At 37.9% G+C, this 25,345-nt stretch overlaps 1 protein-coding gene and 1 pseudogene across 2 annotated transcripts; both read left to right on the top strand.

The window, feature by feature from the left end:
* The first annotated feature begins 10,055 nt into the window (after window positions 1–10,055).
* LOC111894547 (F-box/kelch-repeat protein At3g23880-like) lies at window positions 10,056–12,320 on the top strand (annotated as a pseudogene).
* A 1,009-nt stretch (window positions 12,321–13,329) lies between these two features.
* Window positions 13,330–16,198, top strand: LOC111894620 (F-box protein At1g15015). 2 transcript variants are annotated; one of them, XR_006185169.2, is made up of 2 exons: window positions 13,330–13,603; window positions 16,006–16,198. XR_006185169.2 is itself a non-coding variant. In XM_023890710.3 (2 exons), exon 2 carries the CDS (start codon window positions 13,953–13,955, stop codon window positions 14,622–14,624), a length of 672 nt encoding a protein of 223 aa, XP_023746478.1. In that variant the 5' UTR covers window positions 13,344–13,603; window positions 13,919–13,952; the 3' UTR covers window positions 14,625–16,198. The 2 variants fall into 2 exon arrangements, 1 of the variants encoding a protein (XP_023746478.1); XM_023890710.3 differs by having other exon boundaries at window positions 13,344–13,603; window positions 13,919–16,198.
* The last annotated feature ends 9,147 nt before the right edge of the window (window positions 16,199–25,345 follow it).

Genomic DNA, 25,345 nt, shown 5'->3' with positions numbered 1-25,345 from the left:
TTGGCGAGCCAACTCGGCGAGTCAAGTCAACTAGAAGTTGACTTTGACTTTGACTTTGACTTGGTGAGGGGTAAAATGGTCATTTTACCCTAAGAGTAGATGTCAGTTTCTGACTAAGTGTTTTGTGGGAATTATAGCCGGAGGATTTCTGGAGCAGCAACGGCGGTGGTCAGAGGATTCCCGCACAGTTCAGCAGCTACTACAAGGTGAGTTACCTTCCACTAGCGGTGGGTCTACGACCACAATGCCGGCCCACCAGTAGGGATCGTATGCTAGATGTTTGTCTTTGTGATATTCATCTGTGTTGTTACTACCTGATATGTTATATGCTAGCGTGATATGGTATGTGATAGTGATAGAGTTCGGTTGTTAGGACCGAAGGGTAGGTTAGGCGCCCCATATATGCCTAATAGTATGTTATGACATGTTTAGCTGCTAGCATGATATGTTACATGAGATAGAGGTAGTAGGAGGGGGAAGAGTCCCCGAGATTCGGTTGTTAGGACCGAAGGGTAGGTCGGACACCCCAGATATGTCTGACAATAGATTATGCTATGATATATGTGATAGTAGTAGTAGGGGTGAAATAGTCCCCGAGGTTCGGTTGTTAGGGCCGAAGGGTAGTCAGCACCCCAGAATGGCTCGACATGGGTAGGTCAGTGCCCTAGAATGGTTTGACACGGGTAGGATGGCACCCCAGAATGGCTGCATGGGTAGGTTGGCACCCCAGAATGGCCGTACGGGTAGGTCTGCACCCCAGAATGGCCGTACCGGGTAGTTCGGGCACCCTAGAAATGCCTGGCAATATGTATATGATGTGATTGTATGGTATGTGGCACGATGGGGGAACTCACTAAGCTTCGTGCTTATAGTTTTCAGTTTTGGTTTCAGGTACGTCTTCAGCGAAGGGGAAGGAGCTGGCGCGGTAGCGGCACCTCATACACACACACATTGGTTTTCCGCATTATGAGATGTTCTGGGATTGTACTCTAACTTTATTATTATTTTCATGTTTTGGGTTTTCAGACACGAGATATGTTTTATGAAATGATATGATCGGATGATGTTTTACTACAAATGTTTTACAAACCACTTAATTTAAATGAAATTTTTGGGCGTGAAAATTGGGTCGTTACAAGTTGGTATCAGAGCCCTGGTTTGAGGGATTCAGACACACCCTCGGGAGTGTCTGAACTCAAATCGAGGGATTAAAAGATCTTAAAAAAGGAAATGTTTTCTAAAAGTTAAGTAATGAGTTTTGAGAAAGAACGAAGTGTGTGATGTGCGCGACCGGCCGAGCTCAAGTAAGTATTCCCTAAAGTACCCATACAAGTTTATGTTACGTTTATCAGTTTCAGTAGATCAGCATGCTAGGATAGGACTAAGGATCTAGGAGTGATACCTTATGTGCCTGCTTTATGTGCTTCGGCTTATGAGAGTTGCATGCTAGTATTGAGTAGACTGTAGTAGGATAGCATGTTTAGGTTATGCCTGGATGCCTGGTAGTATGCACTTATCATTGTATGCTAGTGCAGTTCCTGTTATGAGGATAGAGTTGCTTGAGATTGTTCCCTTTTGTCCGAATGCTGTTTGCTTTGTGCTATGTGGGCTTTGAGTGATGGGAGTTAGCTGTTAGGTGAATACATTAAAGTCATATGTGATCAGGGTTGAATAATCTTAGAGTGTTGGATTTGACCCTATTGCGTAGCTCTTGTTTGAGTCTTAACCGTTGTAGGGATGAGGCCCTTACTCGAAGGATTATCTGAGCCTCGTTGCATGTGATTGTATTCAGGTAATGGCTAATTGGCATTACAAAGAGACCTTCAGCAGCTGAGGACTGGGTTGGGTGGAGACAGAGGTTTCCTAGGGTAAGCCTAGGATAAGAGTAACAGAGATCAGCAGTGGTAAAAGGGATCTGGTGGAGTCAAGGCAGTCCTTGAGGAAGGTACGGATAGATGTGGAGGGTAGTATGGGCTCGTACTACTGAAAGCAGAGGATCCGTACCTGAATTAAGGAAGGCTAAGACAAGACCGGGGAACTTGTAGCGGATGTGATCCCTCTAGAGGTGTTAGTATCACTAATAGCTGCCTGTATGTATTGCAGAATGGTAGTACTACGTCAGAGATCAGCAATTGGTAGTTCAGGAGAGGGATCGGGTTCGGGATCAGGTTCCGAGCCAGTAGATGAGAGGCTACGCGAGTTCATCGCATCAGAGATCACCAGAGGCATCCTTGAGTAGACCCCCATCATTTTTGGGTCAATCAAGGAAGGGATAGTTGAGCTGATGGAGGACCGCCTCAGGGCATGTGACATCCCCAAAATCACGGCCAGAAAAGACCGATTTTGTTTATGCTTTGTTTGAAAATTAGAGTAACATTTTAAATAAAAGTGTTGCAGAATTTGTCCCAAAACAAAATATGATAAAGATTTATCAAAAGCATTTCCATAGAAATGTATTTCATTAAAAGACTTGGGATGTCATGTTCGTACAGATCAAAAGCATAAACAGTACAATATAAGCCTTACTACATTATTTCATATCTACAGGCCTATATCTGTAATCCCTCGTCCAAACATCATATCTATGCTCAAGCGCCACTACCTGTAATACATAAAACTGAGTGGGTCAGGCTTGGGATCCTGGTGAGCACATATGGTTTTCAACCCACAATAAATAAGTTTATTAATTTCATCAATCAACAATAACCCGATTACCCGTTCCCTTTATCCTCACTTTACGTCCCTAAACACTTATCATAAGGGACCGAGCCTAAGGATCATCATCGGGATGGACACTACTGCTAAGGGGAGTCCTTAGCAGTAAATGTCCTAAAGGCAACCATGTGGGGGATGGAGTACACCGGTGAACACATCGTTCACAAACACCTACAGGTTGCGAGCCTGCTAGCGTTCCACTGGACTGTCTAGAAGAGTCCGTGGTCGTCATCCATACTCCGCTAGATGACAAAATCAACAACATCAACATCAAGGCCTCTCATCATTTTATCACACATCACCTATTACATCTACCCATGTTTTACCCCAACATTTTCGTAGATATAAAATACATATACAGTTTAAATCATTGAAAACATGTATAACAATGTTCATCCAACATAGATAGCAAGTATTTAGATAATATGCACACATAGCACGTAATTTATATAAAATACTTCATATCTATGTGTAAGCTGAAAGTAACTTTGCACTCACCTGAGTAGGTGGTGACTCAGCACTCGGACAGCGCTTCGATACTCTTAAAACAATTTTCCTTCGATAAAACCTAGTATCAATACCACTAGGATTTAGTCTAACGCTAACCGCGACAAATTAATAGTCTGACTATTATTATTATTATATAAGCGTTAATAACACTCAATATAACTCATAATAATAGCCCAAATAATTATTTTAAGGACCTAATAACATTCCTATATTTATTTGAAAGCTATATTAAAAATTGCGTAAGCGTAGCTCACTTACAACGAATTTTATCGAAAATCGGAACTTAATTGGAGCAGCGTTTCAAAACCGAAAGACTCCTTTTTCTCGGGACTCCGGGAGCCTCGGGGCTTCCCTCGGGAGCTAGGGGTTTTATCTAGGGCTTAGGGTGGTTTGGGGTCTTAGAGAGAGAAAGAAACTAGAGAGAGAAAGAGATTTGGAGTGAAAAATGAGTGAGAAGTTCGGACCCTTCGCATGCCTTTTATAGGCGCCTGATCTCGGAATTATGCTGGACGTACTCCTCGGATAAGACTTCCAGCTGGCTTCGCACGTGGACCGACCTCGGAGTGGATAAGAAGCGAAGGTACACGGGGCGTACAGACTTCAGACGCTGAGCGTAATGCGAGGCGACGTGTCATCATCCGAAGCGAGGACCGTGGGCCGCAAGCGATGGTCAGGATTAAGCCACGTCATCAGTCGATGCATCAGCTTCGCAAATTCACTTTCCAACTTTAAAAATTCGTAACTTTCACATACGAGCTCCGTTTTTGACGTTCTTTATATCCACGCGAAGGTGGGAACGTACTATACAACTTTATTTAGACTCCGTCGGCTAATTTTGATTCGATTTTAAATTTTATATTATTAACAGGCCGGGACAGGATTAGTCCGTTAAATCCTCATAACTTCTTCATCCGACGTCCGTTTTCGCCCATATTTTTCTCGTTACGCTACTCTTAACGAGATCTTCGATTCTCGTTTAGGTCGTGTCGGCTAAAAATCACTCGATCTAATATTCGAATTTCGAGCTGTACACTACTAATCTGAAACTTCGAAAAATCATAACTTCTTCATACGAAGTCAGATTTGGGCGTTCTTTTTATCGATGTTCTTAGTTTAACATATTCTATGACTTTCGTTTAGATTGCTAAGGCTAAATCTCGCTCTATCGTAAATTCACTATTTACGCTTCCCGGTATCGTGCCGGTTTTGACGCAAAACTTCGACGGGTCATAACTTCTTCGTTATAACTCGGATTTCGGCGTTCCTTATATCCCTGGAATCCTTGTTTCGACCACTAAAACTTTATATAAAGATATAGGGCTTGTCTCACACTTTAATTTTTGACGCTTATTTTTATTCTTTAGTAATTATACATTTATAATTAAATAATAAACACATAAACACACATAATTCACATAATACTCAAATATTTCATCTTTATTACTTCAAAAAGAGTTACAATAGTTGACCTAGACTATTACATTGACAAATATGCTTAGCCCTGAAACCCGGGCGTTACAGGGCGTTCAGGAGTGACATGGCATCTGGCTAGTCAGGATCTCGCACACTGTCCTCTAAGGACTTCAGGGGCAGTAGTGCGCTGATTTTCCATGGGGCGAAGGACCCCATTGCTTTTAGATGATGGATTGCGGAGATTGAGTCCGCACAGCTGACCAGCTTCTGCCCCGAGGGGTCGAAGGTGAGATATGCAGCAGGATGTTTACGAGACCGAGCTAGAGATTGGTGGGAGTCCGTAGGTGACTCATTGGGAGCCTCAGCTGTTGAGGCTATGACCTGGTCGGACTTTGTGGCCAGGTTCAGGGCAGAGTTTGCATCGGTTGTCGAGCTTCAGCAGCTGGCCAGGGAGTTTTTAGATATGAGGCAGACGACGGAGACTGTGGCGGAGATCGCCGCCAAGTTCTGGGAGAGGGCGTTGTTAGTGCCCCAGTATGCGGGGGATGAGGATATGAGGAGGACCCGCTACCATGACATGCTTCGGGCTGACATCCGAGAGCATGTTAGCTTTTCAGCTTGCCCTACCCTGGAGTCCATGATTGCCAGGGCGAGGGAGAGGGAGATTGATTTGGAGCATGTTCGGAAGAGGAAAGTGGAAGAGGGGAAATCGGTTGGGGCTTCGGGGAAGAAGCCCAAGGGATCAGATGGTAGGCCGAAAGGCTAGTCAGGACCGGGCCGCTGTAGGAAATGCGGCAGGCCACATGAGGGGGCGTGTAGACTGGGATCGTCGGGCTGCTACAAGTGCGGCAAGACGGGGCATTTCAGCAGGGATTGTACTGCCCCTGCACCGGTTATTCGGACATCTGAGTTGTTGTGTTTCCACTGCAACTAGAGGGGCCACAAGAAGGCCAATTGCCCCCAGTTGACAGCAACATCAGCGCCAGTGAAGGCGCCGGCTCCAGCGACCCTGCGGATCACTGATGGCCGGCAGGGCAAGGCAGAGGCTCTAGTGGTGAGGAGCTGGGCATTCCAGTTGACTACCGAGGAGGCACGCGCTGCACCCGATGTGGTGACGGGTATGACTTTTTATTTATGCTGTTATGATATGCTATTGTGATTTTGATATGTTATGTATGTACTCTGTTTAGGATTGTTCCATGTGAACGGTATCCCAGTTCAGGTATTGTTTGATTCGGGTGCTACCCGATTGTTTGTTTCTCTCGCACTCAACAAGAGATTTTCCGAGTCTTCAGGCATGTTGGATTGCCCTCTAAACGTAGAGATTGCAGATGACCGTTCGGTGCGAGCATCGACGGTGTTCTGAGATTATGTGCTGAGGTTATTTGAGGAGCGTTATCTGGTGGATCTGGTTCCCATACCATTGCGGGGGAACAAGGTTATTATCGGTATGGATTGGCTAAGCCCCAATGGGGCAGTGATCAACTGCGCGCAGCATTTGGTGCGGATCAGGACCCCAAGTGGGGGAGAGCTGGTGATTCAGGGCGAGAAGCCACAGCGAGGACCAGTCTTATGTTCAGCAGCGAGAGCTAGGCGTTACCTCTAGCAGGGTTGCGCAGGTTATGTCGCGTATGTTATGGATACCCGGGAGGCAGGTAGAGCGACGGTGGGCGAGGTGCCCGTAGTACGAGAGTTCGCGGACGTATTCCCCGAGGAGCTTCCGGGGATACCTCCGGAGCGCCAGGTGGAGTTCAGGATCGACCTACTCCCTGGTGCGACTCTAATAGCCCAGGACACCATATCGGTTGGCTCCTCCCGAGATGCAGGAGTTGTCTATGCAGCTGCAGGAGCTGCTAGACAAGGGATTTATCAGGCCAAGTAGTTCTCCTTGGGGACCCCCCGATTCTGTTTGTGAAGAAGAAGGACGGGTCGCATCGTATGTGTATAGACTATAGGGAGCTGAATAAGGTAACGGTGAAGAACCGTTACCCACTCCCGAGGATTGATGATCTCTTTGACCAGCTACAGGGAGCATCTTGGTTCTCCAAGATTGATCTGCGTTCAAGATATCATCAGATGAGGGTCAGAGAGGAGGATATGCAGAAGACTGCGTTTCGGACGCGCTATGGCCACTACGAGTTTGTGGTGATGCCCTTTGGGGTCACCAATGCTCCTGCCGCGTTCATGGACCTCATGAACCGCGTGTGTAGACCGATGTTAGACCGGTCAGTGATAGTGTTTATTGATGATATCTTGGTTTATTCCAAGACGCAGGAGGGGCACGAGGAGCACCTGTGGGAGGTGCTGGAGACTTTGAGGAGGGAGAGCTTGTATGCCAAGTTCTCCAAATGTGAGTTTTGGTTGCGCGAGGTGCAGTTTCTTGGGCACCTTGTCAACCAGAATGGGATTTCAGTAGACCCGACCAAGGTGGAGGTCGTGATGAGATGGGAGGTTCCGAAGTCTCCATCTAAGATTCGGAGTTTCCTGGGATTAGGGGGTTATTATCGGAGATTCATCCAATTTCTCCAATATAGCCGTACCATTGACCAGGCTAACAAGGAAGGTCGTGGTCTTTCGTTGGGGGCCTGAGCAGCAAACAGCGTTCGAGACACTGAGACAGAGATTGTGCGAGACACCAATCTTAGCCCTGCCAGAGGGCATGGAGGATTTTATTGTGTACTACGATGCGTCCATCTCAGGTTTAGGCGCGGTGTTGATGCAGAGAGGGAAACTCTCTCTCACTTTATTCCTCTGTCCTTCCCTGCACTTTATTCCATTCAAAAGCAACAAGGTTTTAATTTTACTTGATTTTTTGTTCTAGTTCATTCATAAGATGTACTTGTTCGAGGTACGTATCTAATAGCATACCCGAGATAGATCTATACATAATTTTAATCTAACTATAGTCCTCATATCTAATCCTCAATAACGATTGCAGAAGGACTAAATGAAAGACAATATGTACTTATCTAATTGCTTTAACAAATCCACATTATCTAATTCCAGAAGAAATTCTGTCAATCCAAATTTCTGAAAACCCTAATTCCCAAAATTCAATTGAATCCCCAACGAAAAGCAGTGCATTAGACATAAATGTAATACAGACAAACGGGAACGACATCTCGAAACACTAACATCATATAATTACGATGGAACTAACTTGAATCAACAAAATCAAATAGGAAAAAAAAGGTACTTATAAACAAAGCGAGACGAACCATGTCTGAAGAAGTATAAGAATATAAAGAAACTTGAACCTTCAGGCGGAATAGACAAAGCCGTTTGTCGAGAGCTTTAACGGTGTATTCTTCCGTCGAGCCAATGCCACACCAGCCCCACCTGTCGTCGGACCCTCTTCTGGTCTCACCCCTCGCTGTTAGAATCAGAAGAGAGTAAGCGGAGAATTGCTAATCAACCCTTGCTGCCCTCGCTTCACCCTCCTCTCCATCCGATTCAGTCGATTAAACCACCTAAAACACCCCCTTGGAGATCAACGATCTTCTTTTCCTTCCCCATTCGTGTGGCTGCTGATCGGGCCAGAAAGAAAAGAAAGAAAACACCGGTGATAAAGAGGGGAACGAGATTTAAATTGGAGAGATTAGGTCAATACCATGATTATAGGGATTAATTTTGGAAGTTACTAAACAAATTACTAAATTACCCTTATTTATTTATTTAATTATTTATTTTTTTATTTAATTTTGATTGGCCCGCATTGAAGCATACAATAACACAATACTTACATTTAACACCTGAACCTAACTCTCTCTCTCTCTCTCTCTCTCTCTCTCTATATATATATATATATATATATATATATATACATACTAGATGTGAGACCCATGTATTACATTGGTTTATTTTAAAAAAAAATTAAATATAAAATTTTAACAATTTGAAAAGTTTGAATTTATAAGAAAAATGAGTTTTTTTTTTGAATTATTAAAATTAATGAGGCTTTAATGTATTGAATACATTACATATATAAACATTTTCTAATAAATACCTTACATATATATTACCTTACATATTAAATGTGAAATTTTAATTTAATAAAATGAAAAATACAATAAAATGACAAGTGGAAAATAGAAAATTTAAAATGTTTAGAAAATGTTATATGTCCAAATGAAGGAGAAAATGACATGTGGCAAAAAAACCTTCATTTATTAGAGAGTATATATATATATATATATATATATATATATATATATATATATATATATATATATATATATATATATATATATATATATATATATATATATATATATATATATATATATATACACACCCCTCAACACCTTCCCTGTGAATTCTTACTTTTATATTTTTGATTTAGAAATTGACATACAATATTAACCACATGTTACGTAAATCACCAAAGGCTATAATGAGTATAATCGATAATATTTTTTCTTATTTTTTATAAATGTCAATGGCTTTAGAAAAAAAATTGTTTTTTCAGACAAAATATTAAAAACACTAGGTGTGTGACCTATGTATTATATGAGTTTGTTTAAAAGAAAAATTAAATATGAAATTCTATACATTTGAAAAGTTTGAATTTATAAAAAAAATAAGAAAAATATCGACTTATTAAAATTAAAATGTTTCTTTTTCTCTTTTAAATTTAAATAAATAATTTAGATAAATAAACAAAGCAAACTAATCATACTTTAATTTAATAATTTTATAATTAGAAGAAAAGTGCATTGATGAAATTAATATGCATTTATTATTACATTTAAATATTATATGAAATTTAATAAAATGAAAAAAATCATAAAATGACATGTGGAAAAAAAATGAACATAATAAGAAAAAGTCATGTGCCACAATGCGTTAGAAGATGATAAGTGACAAAATTATTTTCATTTATTAGGAAACTAATTGTGAGACCCATGTAGTACATGAGTTAATTTTAAAAAAATGTTAGATATAAAAATCAAAATATTTGAGAACTTTGAATTTATAAGAAAATAAAAAAATAATGAGTTATTATTATTGAATTTTTTTTATCTTTTAAACTTAAACAAATAATTTAAATAAATAATCAAAAAATTAATTAGATTTAATTTCAGAAATTTGAAATTAAAAGATAACTTAATTAATAAAATTGATATCCATTTATTATTAAATTTATTGTAATTATTATATTAAAATATTATATGAAATTTAATAAAATAGAATAACTCATAAAATGATATACGAAAAAATTTTAATTCAAAATAACCACAAAATAATATTGAAAAAAAATGAGACATATAGAAAAAAAAAACCTTTCATTAATAAAATTGATAATGATTGTTTTGAAATTTCTTTTAATATGTGGCATGCCAAACTTAAAAACACGTGTCATACCTCGATGACTAAATAGCAAATTATCACAAAACAAAGGAACCCCCAATTTACTATTAGAAAGTGAGTAGCATTGATTTCTCTGTGCTCTCAGGAACTACCGTCGACGAACTGCTTGTCTCCCGCTCTCGATAGTTCGTATCAGGTAACTGCTCTCACTCTCTCTTTTTGATTCGTAAATTTATTCAACTCTGCGTGTTTCCTGGTGCGTGTAAATGAACAATTGAAGACATAATATCGAAGTTGATGAAACATTCAAACTGATTTGTTCTCAGATTTGCCGCGCGGCGTGAACTTTCTACCCTATTCTGCTGCGTTTTTTTTTTTAATTGTTTTGGGTTACTTTGCAGTTGTTTGGAAATAAATCATGGAATTTCAAAGTGACAGACGAAAACAAAAGAATTTGATTTATAGCCTTTGGTATTTGGTTGGTATTATGTTTTTCAAGTCATATAATCGACTAAGTTTCATGACCTCTTGGTGAATAAAATAAAAAAAAACTGAAAAAAACATGTTATGACTGTCGTTGATAATCTAGTTGGTGGTGTCCTATTGAACTTATACTATCGTCTATCGAGTTGAACATCGGCCAGAGTTTAATAAGTTTTATTGTTTTATAGCCTTTGGTAATGAAGGTGCTACATTGCTGTATGTTATGTTATTCAAGTTTGATTTCCTACAACTGGAAACATTAGCCAATATGTGATGATCTCTGTAGAATGATAGCACCACATGTTGGTCATGATCTTGTCATTTCTTGCCAACCAAACACGTTATAGAATTGGATATTTTGAGGCTCCAAATCCTTCAAATTCCAATTCCTTTGATAAATTCCAAATCCTCCCATAACAATAACCAAACCAAACACCACTTAGTGATTTTAATTTTTAATATATCCATTCATCCCCGGGTTTTTAAATCTTAATTTGTAGTAATTTATTTTGTTGAAGATAGTTAAGGGAGTCCTCCAACAGCACTTAGAATCAACAATGTCAGAGCACATACCTTTCCATATTCAAGAGGAAATCATGAAAAGGCTTCCCGTGAGATCATTGGTTCAGTTCAGAAGCGTGTCCAAAACATGGAAGTCATTGATCGACAGCTCTGATTTTATTGCTGCTCACAGCCTCCACTGCCACACTCAGCCGCATCATCTTCTTGTGTCGTATGAATATCCGCCAATAGATGAAGACTATGTCCTCTTCTCCAAATGTTATATTGATGATGACAGTTTCCCCCAACCGATGTCTGTTCCAACTCTTACTCAATCCATTAAACAACTTTTTCTTCCGAGAGTAATTGGTAGTTCTCATGGCTTGTTGTGCTTGTATGGCTCTGATCCCGACTCGAAAGCTGGGATGGCTGTTATTTGGAATCCTTCGATTAGAAAATCAATTGTTGTTGCCGATGTGCCTCGTGAACCATTTTTCATTGATGTGCTTGGCGAACCATCTTTTGGTTTTGGGGTATGTCCAGTCACTGGTGACCCTAAGATTGTGGTGATTACACAATTTTGTGAATATATGGTTTACACCTTGAGCTCCGGGGAATGGACAAGTCTATCCAAGAACCTGCCTGCTATATTGGACTTTCATTTAGCGCGGTAGCAACTGATGGGTTTCTATATTGGAGTGCCATGTCAGAGGATCATAAAATGATTACGTCATTTGATTTGACTAATGAGAGTTTTGAAGTGATAGACCACCCGGATAGTGTAGCTCACTATTGTCTTTCTAAGCTTGGGGAGTCTCTTGCTCTCCTTCAATACGGTGAAGCCTACAACTTCTCTACTGTGTGGATAATGGAGCATCATGGGCCTCAAAGATCGTTTACAAAGCTGTTCACCATAAAGACGCCACATGAGTCGATAGTGGGATTTAGTAAAAATGGCATACCTATAATGCAAGTGACTGATGATGACGATGATGAACATCTACCTAAACTTGTTGTTTATGAGCCCCACTCGGAACACAACAATGTCCTTGAGATTTGTCCGCCAGTTAATTTTTACTTTGTGGATTCCTACGTGGAAACACTATTTCTGCTCGGTTGGTCTGACTCTAGCAGTTATTGACATAACTCAAGGACGAATATGATGGCCACTTTGCAATTTGGAGTTTTGGAGCAACTAGCAAGCGTTCTTACTTCTAATGGTTTGCTGAATTGCACGCTATCACCTTGTTTAATATGATTTTGGTAGACTAACCAAGGAGATTAATAGTAATATTTTACATGTAGTTTTTTTTGGACGATCATGTAATTGTAGTTCATATACCCCCTCTAATATAAATATGTAATGTATATAAGATGTTTTATACACCTATGCAACTTTCCCTTGTGCAATTTCTTTCTGGCAAAAAGGAAAAGAAAAGGATGATTTGGATACGAGAAGTGACAATTTGATTTTTTTTTTTTTTTTTACTTGTTAATACGTCATGACTTGGTTAAATTTGTAAATAAAAATAAAAAGTTTGAGCTTAAACTAGTGAAATACTTGCTTCACTCGCAGTTGTAGTCGATGCAAGTAGTTCGCTAAAATTGTATATTAAACAGAAAGTTTGAGCTTAAAATCTAGTGAAATATTTAGTTTGACTTAGTAGTTGTAGTCAATGTAAGTAGTTGGCTATTATATCCGGACAAAATTGGTTCCTGTGGTGTTCACAAAACTGTAGATAGCTTCACACCATGGGAAATATAAAATGTTAAAGGAAATATAAGAAATACAAAAATGAAATTAAAAAGACAAAGTAGACATTTCAGGTTTTTTAGGAACTAAAACCAAGGGAAATTTCTGATTTTAGACCTTTTATGTAAGTTGAAATTTTTTTTTGGATTTTATCCACAGTATTTGACTAATATCTATTTAAGTATATTTAAGTATTTAACTTGTTCTAGTTAAAGTAAACACAAATAATTTCATTTTTTTAAATATATGCGTCAAAATTGTTGCATCTATATTAGTATATAAACAACTATAAGTTCATGTGATCTATTTAAAATATTAAACCATGTTAATTTTCTCACAATATATCACAAATTTCAACATCATTAAAAGTCCCTAAATGCAAAGACTAAGACTAATCAACCATGTTATGTTTAGTGATCTTTTCTCTTTGTTATTCAGTCGTCACAGAACTTAATAATGTCTAAGATTTCATCACAACTTTTTGATTAATATATTTTTTTAATAATCCTATTTTACATGTTCAAATGACTATATTTTAACTACATTTTGATTAATATTTTTTTTTTGGCTCAATACTTCAATTACACATCAAATGACATAAAATAATATTGAAATCAATATTGAGTTGCAGTTCAAGAAAAAGTCTATACAATCTTAAACCTTAGTATATTGCTTAGATGTGGTTCAATTACGCAACAAATGACATAAAATAATATTCAAATGGTGATTTTAGTATACTGCTTTTAATGTTTATAAATGGACTAGGCCAACATATTAAGCTCGCCGAACAGGCTGATAAAAAATAGGACGACTCAAATGTGTATACCGGATCCCTGGAAAGGCATTCAATTTGTTCAATTTCTGTTACTCCCGGCTCTCAATTCAGAGTGCTCTTTTCGCCACTGCAGTGCCGTACTTGTAAGTTTCATTCAAAATTTTTATTTAGATTTTCGTTTTGGCTTGATTTCTTTCAATTTGATGAATGGATTATCTGATGATGCGTGAACAATTTTTTTTTTCTGATCAGTGATTACTGATTAGGTATATGAATTATTGGATTTCTAATTTGTTATGCTTAGCAGCTTAAGTTATATTGATGAGGTACAATTTAACTTGACGAAAACACTGATATAACTCATTAGAGTACCTTGCTTACTGCAGCAAGGTAGATGAATTACAGGTTTTATTTTATCAGCATTTGTAATTAGTTTGTTGAACTTGTGAATTTGATAGTTAAGGGAGTTCTCTAGCAGCTCCCAGAATCAAAATGTCAGAGTACCAATTACCTTTCCATATTCAAGAGGAGATCATGAAAAGGCTTCCGGTGAAATCACTGATTCAATTCAGATGCGTATCAAAAGAATGGAAGTCTTTGATTGACAGCTCTGAATTTATTGCTGCTCACAGCAACCTTCGCCACACTCAGAAACAACATCTGCTTGTATCATATGAAGAACCGATGGATGAGGTAAACTATGTTTGTTGTATCGATGATGACACTTTCCCCCAACAGAGATCTCTTCCTACTCTTCCTCGATCCGTTCAACAGCTTATTATTCCAAGAGTAATTGGTAGCTCTCATGGCTTGTTTTGTTTATATGGCTATGACCCCAACAATAAAACTAAGTTGTTTGTTCTTTGGAATCCTTGGATCAGAAAACCGATTGTTGTTGCTGCGCCTAACCTACCATTTGTTGGTTTTGGGGTTTGTCCTGTGACTAATGACCCTAAAATCGTGTCAGTTACACAATCTTCTTGGGATGAATCAGATGGTGAAACCAAAGTTATGGTATACACCTTAAGCTCGGGGACATGGAGAAGCCTAACCAGTAATCTACCCACTCAACCACTTCATGATTGGTTTACTGTAGTAGTTACTGATCTGTTTGTCTATTGGTGTGTTGAGTTACCGAATCAAAACATGATTATGTCATTTTGATGTGACTAATGAGAGCTTTGAAGTGATAATAATTTAGCTACACGTGATCTCGGGGACTTGTATATTTCCAAGGCATGGGAGTCTCTTGCTTCGCTTCAATACAGCGGAGACAACTGTGATGTATGGATGATGGAACATGGCGTTCATAAATTGTTTACAAAGATATTCACCATAACGACACCTCACGAAATAGTGGGATTTAGGAAGAGTGGCGTCCCTATCATGCAACTGACAGATGATCCTAATGATTATGATGAACCAAGTAAACTTGTTGTTTATTAGCCCAACTCAGAACACAACAATATTCTTGAGAATTCTGACTCGCCTTATTCCTTCTATGTGAATAACTACATGGAAACCCTGCTTTTGCTAGGTCGATCTGACTGTATCAGTTATTGACATAAATAGAGGACGAAGAGAATCGCCACATTACAGTTTGACAATTGAGGATGACATCTGCTGATCAGTTAAAGTTGATAAAAATTTGAATGTAGATGCTGCTTTAGCTCCGGGATCAATGTTTCTAACATCAATGGTGTTAAACCTCACATTTTTATGAACATTATGCACTTATATGTTACTTGTTGAAAGTCAACTAGATATGTCTAGTAACCTCACTCCGTTGGCTTAATTGGTAAGACACTAAGGCTTACAATTTCTCACCTTGTTTAAAAGAGAGTATGGAATTAAACATAAATCCTACAAAATACCAGTGTTGTAGATGATGAGATTTTAGAACATATATTATTCTGCTGGTATGTATTGACAATAACTATATTTATGTTTAAGTACATGTGTACTATGGGTATTGGGTTATAGAAGGGAAATGAGTGATGGTTATTTTCAAGGGGATTGGCTGTCAAGTTAGTCTACTTAATGATGAGGGTAGTACTCATTTAACTATTTAAGTAACTCATTATCTATATTGAAGATTGTGTGATATGATGGTATGGTTGAGATTTGAGAATAAGATGGTGTTGAAACTACATAATAATGAGTATTGATCTAATGATGAATTAACTAAAGATCCATCCTAATGATCTGACATAATGATGGGGTAATGATCCAAGATGAATCAACTAAAGATCTTACTGAATGATGGGCTAGTGTGTATCGATGAAATAATCTGATGATGATGAGAGTAGTGATTAAACGATGGAATAAAGGTGATTCTCTCGGGACGATAATTGTACACTTGAAGAACAAAGTGTAGATATTCTTGAATGCACTGATTGATGGTGTATGAAAGTTGATTGTTATTTTATGTTATGTTGTTGTTATGTTCATACATTTTTATCGTTAATTTACATGGGAATATAACCTTACTCACTGAGCTTATTAGCTTATAGATGCTTTTACCATTTTTTGAATCATGTTACAGGTGGTGGCACAAACGGTAAGTGAAAAGAAGTAGCTTAGCTTGTAGATAGCATATGGGGATTTGTAGACTTTGATGCTCTGGATGTAGTAATATTGTGTCATGCCATTTGTGTGGTTTTGGTTTATTGTGGTATGTGTGCTAATATGTACCTGGATATCCTTAGTTGATATGAAAGTGCATCATTTTGTGTCAATGTTGTTTCAAAAATGTCAGAAAAAAAAATCAGGTGTGCTTTCTATTAAAAAACGGGGCATTGCAGAGAAGAAGCTTGTATTTTTGAACTATAAATTCTAATGTAGGAATATTACAATGAGGAAAAGTGGAAGTGCTCGTATGATGGTCGTTGCTACCTATACTACGAGCCCCTTCGTTGTTTGTACTCTGGAGGGTTTAATGACCTACATAACAGAGCACGTGGGTCAAAATCATCAAATAGGAAGTTATGGTAAGAAATTGATTTATTAAGATAAATGTATAGTTATCTAACTAACATTAGCTTAAATCAACCTAATTATTTAACCTTCAGCATTGTATGTAACAAGAAGGTCATTATGAACGTATAAACACAATAATGTCAAGGTATTCACCAGAATCAAACTCCTAGTTGTCGTGGTGCTTTGTGGTGTAAACAATGAAGCACACCACCCAATCAATTTCTTTTTCTCTCTCTCTCTCTCTATCTTTTTCTAACTCTTTCTATTTCTATACATTTTAAATAATTAAAAAAATATTTTTTTAGATAGTGTGATATTGATTGGTGAGTATACCAACTTAATGTGATTATGTGTGACGATGAGATGATAGTAACAGGACACTCATCATATTTGTGGTTAGTGGTTGATACTTAAAAATATCTTAAATAACATGACAGTATTGTATTTTGTGGTGTGTGGGTTGGAGTGCGACTGATATTGATGTAACATGATGTTACCGGACAAAAATTGTTGTATTTTGTTCATCCAAAAAGACTATTTAGAAAATTTATTTTTTTATTTTGAACTTGAAATGGGAGCCTTGCAAAGCCATTTAGATGCCTTATTTTTCTTGTCTCATATTTACTTAGTCAAATTTAAAGAATGGATTGTAGTTGCGGCCACTTATTTAAAACGATATATGAGGTACAATATCAATATGATTATTATTTATAGTAATAATTGCCTATTGTCTATTGTAAGGTCATGTTGCATGTACTGTAATCTAAACGACAATGTTAATGTATTAGGTTATAATCTGTGGGAATCATGGTTACAAAATAAATTAAGTTTTCATAGAAAAACTAATAATTACTAATAAATTATTTTAAATAAATTATTAATTATGATATATGTACTTTTTTAGTTATGTAAAATTATAATCGTTGTTTTAAATGAATATGTGAAATTTATTTTGAAGATAAAGGTGCATGAATTGTTTTTATGTAATTAGGTATGATTACAAAAAAAAAAAAAACCGGAATCCGTGATTTTAGTATCCATAAATTTAACGGCTATATATGTAAATTGGAGAAGAAGTATAATGACACTTGACAAAATATTAATTAGGAGAAACAAAAGATCAACAAGTGACATATTACTAATTAGTAGGTCTAAATGAATGACACGTGACAAAAAAACCATTCTTTTATTACAATAGAGATTTCCATCTTAGTTGCCTAGTTGGTTATTGTATGATAAGAGACACTCTACTTGAAACTTATACCACACAATGACCTCGTTAAAATTATAAATTAAATAAAAAGAGCAATCCTTTTTCATTTTATCATAATAGTAAATGTATTAGGATTGTTACATTTATAATATATAAATAATTATAAATTCATGTGATAATCGATATAGTTGTTCACAATCATTTGTGCCTTTCTATAACAAACTAGTATTTTACCCATCGTGCATTGACGATTGTATTCATAAAAGTTAAGTATCAATGTATTTGTTGGTAGATAAATATACAAAACCGGTATCACTAACTAAACTATAGTTGCATGGATAAACACGAAAATTTAGAAAATCAAAATGGTGAACTTGATATTTTACAAAGTTCAAAGTTAAGGAGATTAAAATGGTATTTTACAAAGTTGAGGGGGGTGACTATAGAAAAATAATATTATATATATTACGAGGGTAAACACAAAAGTTTAGGAAATAAAAAGGTGAAAGTGATATTTTAGGAAGTTCTAACTTGATGGAGTAAAAGTGACATTTTGCAAAGTATAGGGATGAAAAATGATATTTTACAAATTAGATGCAGGTTCAAAAAACTATAGTTTAACTACATGAGATATAAATTATAACGATCAACCGACCTTATTTTAGCGATAAAATAACCAAACGTCCGACTTTATATATAGTTCAGTAAACAAATTATACATATTACATATCTAAATGCAACTTTAAATTAGTATATTATTCAGATAAACGACGGGTATGAGTTATTTTTTTACATCCGAGTTTTTTTTTTTTTTTTTTTTTACATATGAGAGGGTTTTCTTTATAATTGATTATTTAATTTAGTTTTTTTTTGTTGCAATTGGTTTAAATGTTTAGGTTGTTTTTCACAAACAATTTTTTACAGTCTTGTCGGAGAAAATCAGTCTCTTCATAGAAGATACATACTTGCCAGAAAAGACTGAATATGGGATAGCAAACATTTTAGCAGGAGAAGTGAGGAGGGTGGGTTCCATTCGATTAATCTTGTTATTAAAATAGAAAACAAAAAGTAACAATAAAATAAAATTACAAAAAGATTATATCAGTTTTTTTACCTTTGTTAGAGACTAAATTCCTAACTAATAATATCCGAGTTAAAAAAAAACAAATATACAAATTATTCCAAAACACATGGACCATTAGTGTGAATGTAATTTTACTTTTGCTTGTCGTATATTGATCCGTACATAACAATTTTTCTTTATACACAACCATTGGTGCTTTAAAATGTAGTATTGTACAACTATATAACGACCCAAAATTTTGATGTTGCAAGTTCTAATATATTACATCATTACTAGGTCCAATACGTCGGAACTAGATTGGTGATTTCTCCGGTCCCCTTACTTCACCTACCACAAATTTGAATCTAATTTATATTTTATTCGGTTAAGGCTGGAGCCACTTCCTCATGAAACCACACTGTCGTGTATGCGCTACGAGTGTTTTTACCATAAAAGTGTGGTTTGTTGCCACACCCAAAGAGTGGTGCCACATTTGGGTTTATTTTTTTTATTTAATAAATAAAAACTTTATTTAAAAAAAATATAATATTTCATTAATTAAAAATAAAAGTACCATTACATTGCATAACTTAAAAAAAAAAACTAAAAATTTAGAAAAACAAACTAGAAATATTAAACCTACAACTTAAAAAAAACACATTAAATGATTAAAAACTTAGAAAAAAAAACTACAAATTAAAAACGATTAGCGTAATGTTTTTTGACGTCCTCCTTCATCTCCAAAACAACTTAAAGCTCATCTGTGGTGTTTTTTTGTTTGGTTCGTTTTTTTGGAGGATGACATTTTCAAAAGTTTTAGAAACAAAATGATAGTAAAATATAAAGTGTTTTAGGAGTTTGTTTGGTTGAAATTTTATAAGGTTTGAGAGATTTAAATAGGAGTGGGTAAAGGTTTAAAAGGGAAAAAAAATCGACCATTCAATGGTCATGAAGTTTGGAAAATGGACAAAGGGAGCGCTTCCATGGGATACTGTAGTGCGGCCCTAGCCGCACCCTAACTGCAATCAAGGGGCAGTGTCCGTGCTTATGTGGCATCGGATGTGCGGTAGAGGCTATAACCACTCCCACTAGTCTAACCGCAATAACTCTCACTCATCTCTCCAGGTGGCAACACCACGACTCCACATATCCAAAGGTGTTGTTTTCGCCACCGTAGTGTACCTGGTAGGTTTCGTATGAAGGGGTTGTGAATTTTAGTGTCTTATATAGTGTAATTCTCATATACTGTACAATAAAAATAGAATGCAAATTAGCTGACAAAGTCTTAATGAAAGTTGTAGTACTCGTCGATACGAAACCGAAGATATAAAGAACGTCGAAAAAGGAACTCGTATTCGAGAGTTATGATTTTTCGAAGAAAGCGAAAAAATACTCGATAATAGCTCCATACCCGACAAGACACGTGGCACCATAAGAGGCTGACACGTATCAACACCAAAGGAGACCCTTCCCCCTAAACAGATGCATGACCCCACCGGATGACCGACAAGTGGCACCAGCCAAAGGCATCCCTTCTGTAACAACCCAAAAATCCGACCCGAAAATTTCATTTTTAATTTAACCAAAAACCATAAAACTGAGTATCATATAGTAAAACCATACGCTACGTATCTCAAACCATACTAAAATACTGTGAGAAAACTGAGTCACAACTGTATCAAAACATATCTAAGAAAACTGTATTAGCTCCCAGGACAAAAACTGAAGTTATGGTGTGTGCGAGCCATCATCCCGAGCTCTTCCCTTTACTTGCAGAAGTACCTGAAACCAAAACTGAAAACCATAAGCACGAAGTTTAGTGAGCTCCCACAAACTACCACATACCATACCACATATAAAGCACATACTGGGCCTTGCCCACTACATCGGACCGAAGTCCGGAAACTACGTCGGACCAGAGTCCGGAACTAACCAGGGCCTTGCCCTCTGCATCGGACCGAATTCCGGAAACTGCATCGGACCGGAGTCCGGAACTAACCAGGGCCTTGCCCTCTGCATCGGACTGAAGTCCGGAACTATCTGCATCGGACCGAAGTCCGGAACTAACCAGGGCCTTGCCCTCTGCATCGGACCGAAGTCCGGAACTGATTGGGACCTTGTCCCCTGCATCGGACCGAAGTCCGGAACTGACTGAACATAACATAGCATAAACATATCAACTAGCATGAATACATATACTGCATACTGCATCGGAACAGAGTCCGAAACACATAACACAAAACATGCTTGAATCACAAAGACATCAAGCACTCTAACTACTTCATCGGACCGAGGTCCGGAACTAACTGAACATAGCATAACATAATCATAGCATATAATATAAACACATATACTGCATACTGCATCGGACCATAGTCCGGAACACATAACTCATACCATGTCTGTATCACAAAGACACCAAGCATACTGAACTACTGCATCGGACTGAAGTCCAGAACTACTGCTAACTAAACGGGCCGACATTGTGGCCGTAGACCCGTTCCTACTGGAACGAAACTCACCTCACACTGCTGAAGTCCCGTAGACACAATCCCACGCTGCTGAAGTCCCGTAGACTCAACCCCAGCTGCTAGATGACAGATTCCCGAACTGTCAACACCAAAATAACACCCAATTAATAATTGGGTTCAAACACATAACTATAAATACATACTCTGGGTAATTACTACATTACCCCTAGCTTGGCTTACCCAAGCCTAAGGCCCAATCCATAGGCCCAAAGTCAACTAGGGATCAAAGCCCAATATATGGCCCAATTTTCCAAATTGGACCCAAACCTCTACATGGACATCCCTTAAGGCCCAATTGATCAGTCCAGTCCAACATGTATCATTCTAGGTGTAACGCCTGTGTTTCCGGACTTGCCGTTTTTAGCAATGTAATAGTCTAGGTTAACCTTTGTAACCCATTTTGAAATAATAAGAATGTATTATTTGAGTATTATGTGTTTTGTGCTTAATTGCTTAATTATGTGGTCTGATTAATTAAGAATAAAAATAAGCGTCAAAATTTAAGTGTAAAATGAACTGAATATCTTTGGTTAATGTTGTAGTAGTTGAAACGAGGTTTCCGAATATATATAGAACGCCCAAATCTGACTTCGTATGAGGAAGTTATGATTTATCGAAGTTTCGACTTAGCGGTATGCAGCCTGAAATACTCGATTTGAGATCGAGCGGTTTTTAGCCGAAGCAATCTAAATGAGGATCGAAGACCTCATTGTTGGTATCGAAGCGATAAAAAGTTAGGCGAGAACGGACGTCAAACGAAGAAGTTATGAATTTATAACGAAGTTTTTCTGTCGCGGCCTATTAAAAATAAATAATAAAAATAAAGTCAAAATTAACCGACGGAGTCTAAACGAAAGTTGTAGAGCATAGTCTCACCTTTCCGTGGATATAAAGAACGTCGAAAACGGAGTTCGTATGAAGAATATATGAATTTCCGAAGTTTATTAATTATTTTGTAATTAAATTAAATCATTAATTCGGAAGCTTTATCCGAAGGCGAATCACCGATCTGATCCGAGGTACGCCCCGCGTACTCCGAAGGTGTCGACATTGCAGCAAGTGGCTTCGGATGACGCATGCCATGACGACTTCGGACCAGTACGCCCCGCGTACTCCGAGGCTCCAGCCTCTTATAAATAGGATGCGAAGGCAGCCGAGTCTTTTGCCAATTTCTTCTCTTCTCTCTCCCGTTTTGCATCGTTTTGCGTGCCAGAAATACCCCGAAGCCCCGGTATTATACTCTAGCCCCGAGGCAAGTCCCGGGATCCCGAAGATCCCGAGAATTGCGGTTCCCGAGCCGAAGCTTTGCCCGCGAGAAGTTCGATTTTTGTGGAGATCTTCCAGATCTGCTGAGGATTACTACTTCTGCAAGTCGTAGTGCTGTCCGATTATCTTCTGATCAAGTGAGTGTATACTACCTTTCATAAACACGATAATAATACAAGTACGGTTTGAGTGTATTAAGTAAATTGTGGTTTATATGTGTGAGGGTGTAGTTACTTTCTTCTAACGAGTAACTATGAAGTATTTTATACGATATACTTGTTATGTGTATATTTTTGTGGTTATATGCGTGAATGGATATTCACTTTATTCTATATCATATATCTGAATTGTTTTCTATGGAATACGTGTTATGTGGTATGCCTCATCTATTATGTGGAATATATATTGAATGAAAATTATATACAGGTTTTAATCTATGTATGAAAATATATATTTTTATCTACTAATATGTTGGGTAGAACATGGGTAGATAGTTGGTGTGTAATAAACAGATGAGAGACCTCGATGTTGTTGTTGTTGTTGATCTAGTTATTCAGCGGAGTATGGATAACGACCACAGACTCTTTCTAGACAGTCCAGTGGAACGCTAGCAGGTTCATAACATGTAGGTGTTGTGAACGATGTGTTCACCGGTGTACTCTATCCCCCTCATGGTTTCCTTTAGGATATCTATTGTTGAGGAAACCCCTTAGCAGTGATGTCCGTCCCGATGAAAATCCTAGATTAGGTCCCTTGAGATAGATGTTGTTTTAGGGACGTAAAGTGAGGATAACGGGAATGGGTAATCGGGATAGTGATTGGTTGGTGAAATTAAATATAACTTATTTATTGTGGGTTGAAAACCCTATATGCTCACCAGGCTCCCAAACCTGACCCACTCAGTTTTATTTGAATTACAGGAAGTGGTGCAAGGGCGTAAGATGGATGGATCATCTTGTTGTTTTGTTTACAAGTCTGTTTATGTAAATATTTGTTGAATGACTTGTAATGTTTATCGTTTATGCTTTATGGTCTGTATCGGATCCCGAGTTTTGATTATGTAATGAAAATGCATCTCTTGATGAAATGCTTTGATAAATATTATTTTATCATGGTTTGTTTTGGGAACAAATTCCGCAACTCTTTCAAATCAAAAGGATTTACTCTGAAATTATTTAAAAGCATAAATGAAATTCGGTCTTTTCTGGCCGAGATTTTGGGGATGTCACAGTTGGTATCAGAGCATTAGTTTAAGCGAACTAGGAATTTGTAGGATTTCTAGACTTAAACTTAGAATGCTAAGTGGAATTTTGAGATGTGTGTCTATTGGATTTTAGACACGAGCACTAGTTTATTTTAGGAAAGTTGCCTAAAATGCTTTATGTGCTAAATGTTATATGTTGCCATATATGATGTTATTTGTTCGGATCTACGGTTTGTTGCCGACCGGATCTGGAAACCTTATGTGTGTAGGATTCTAAGCGTATGCCTACGTTATTAGAACTAGTATGTAAACGTTTCGGAGTAATAAGGATGATTTGAATATCTATCGTGAATAAGGATCTAATTTCACCTTATTCGGTGTGTAGATCAAAATGGTGAGAACAAGGAGTGGCGTTGGAAACGCGGATGAAAACAGGAATCAACCGCCAGTGATTGAGCAGATACCTGTTGTAGCAGCAGCACCAGAACCAATAACAATGGCTGCGGTGCAAGCCATGATTCGGGCTATGCTAGCCAAACAAAGGGAGGAGATGCGACAGATGTTGCATGATAATAAGGATGAACCTATCATACCTATTGAGGAACCCGAATTAATTCCCGAGCAATCGGAGGAAGGGAACAATAGTCGCATGATGAGTCAAGTTGGGACTCAAGGAGAACGAAGGAACGATCCAGAAAGGAGAAACAACAAGGATGGGCGTATGTACAATAATTTCTTGGGCGCCAAACCGCCAAGTCTTTCTGGAAGCCCGAAGCCTGTTGAGATAATGGATTGGATCTCCGAAATGGAGATGGTATTTGAAAGTTGTGACTGTAGCAACAAACAGAAGACCGTCTTTGCGGTTAGACAACTGAAGACTAGAGTCTTGAGTTGGTGGAAGTTGTTGGCAGACACTATGCCACGAGGAGAAGCCCTGAAAATGTCATGGGAGGAGTTCTTGGAACAACTAAGGGTGCAGTATTGTTCAGAGATCGATCTAATTGATCTAAACAATGAGTTCCAAAACTTGAAGAAGGGGAAAATGAGCATAGATGATTATGCTACTGCATTTACTGAGAAAATGAAGTTATTTCCGTACCTAGTGCCAACGGAACTATCCAAGATTGAGAGGTTTGCTAATGGACTGCCTGCCGACTTTGGTCCGACAGTCAAGATGGCAACCACTCTGAAAACGGCTGTTCGTGCAGCTAAGAATGTGGAGGCCCAGCAGAAGGAAAAGGGTCTGGAAAGGATTGATGTTGGAGATAAGAGGAAGTTCGATGGAACTTCAGGGTCCAATAAGAAAAACAAGTTCTCGAAGTCTGGTTCGAGGGGAAGTGGAGGTGAAGCGAAATGGTGCGACAAATGTAAGAAGAAGCATCATGGAAAATGTGAGGTAGCGAACACATGCTACAAGTGTGGAAAGCCAGGGCACTATGCCAATGAGTGTACCCTCTCAAAGAAAGTTTGCTATGGTTGTGGTGAGGAGGGTCATATGTCGAGGGACTGCCCGAAGAAGAAGGAGGCAGCTAGACCCAACATTCCGCCAAAGCCAAAGGCGAGAGCATTCCAGATGACACTGGAAGCTGCTAAAGATGAAGCTGATGTCGCTTCAGGTACCTTTCTCGT

This window comes from Lactuca sativa, chromosome 7 (genome assembly GCF_002870075.4).
Source record: "Lactuca sativa cultivar Salinas chromosome 7, Lsat_Salinas_v11, whole genome shotgun sequence".
Classification (NCBI taxonomy): Eukaryota; Viridiplantae; Streptophyta; class Magnoliopsida; order Asterales; family Asteraceae; genus Lactuca; species Lactuca sativa.
Note: the sequence above shows the minus strand (reverse complement) of the source record. Positions and strands in the feature narration are given on the sequence as shown.

Bases quoted from the DNA above. Each gene is read 5' to 3' on its own strand.
- LOC111894620 (XM_023890710.3), top strand. From the start codon at position 13,953: ATGTCAGAGTACCAATTACCTTTCCATATTCAAGAGGAGATCATGAAA.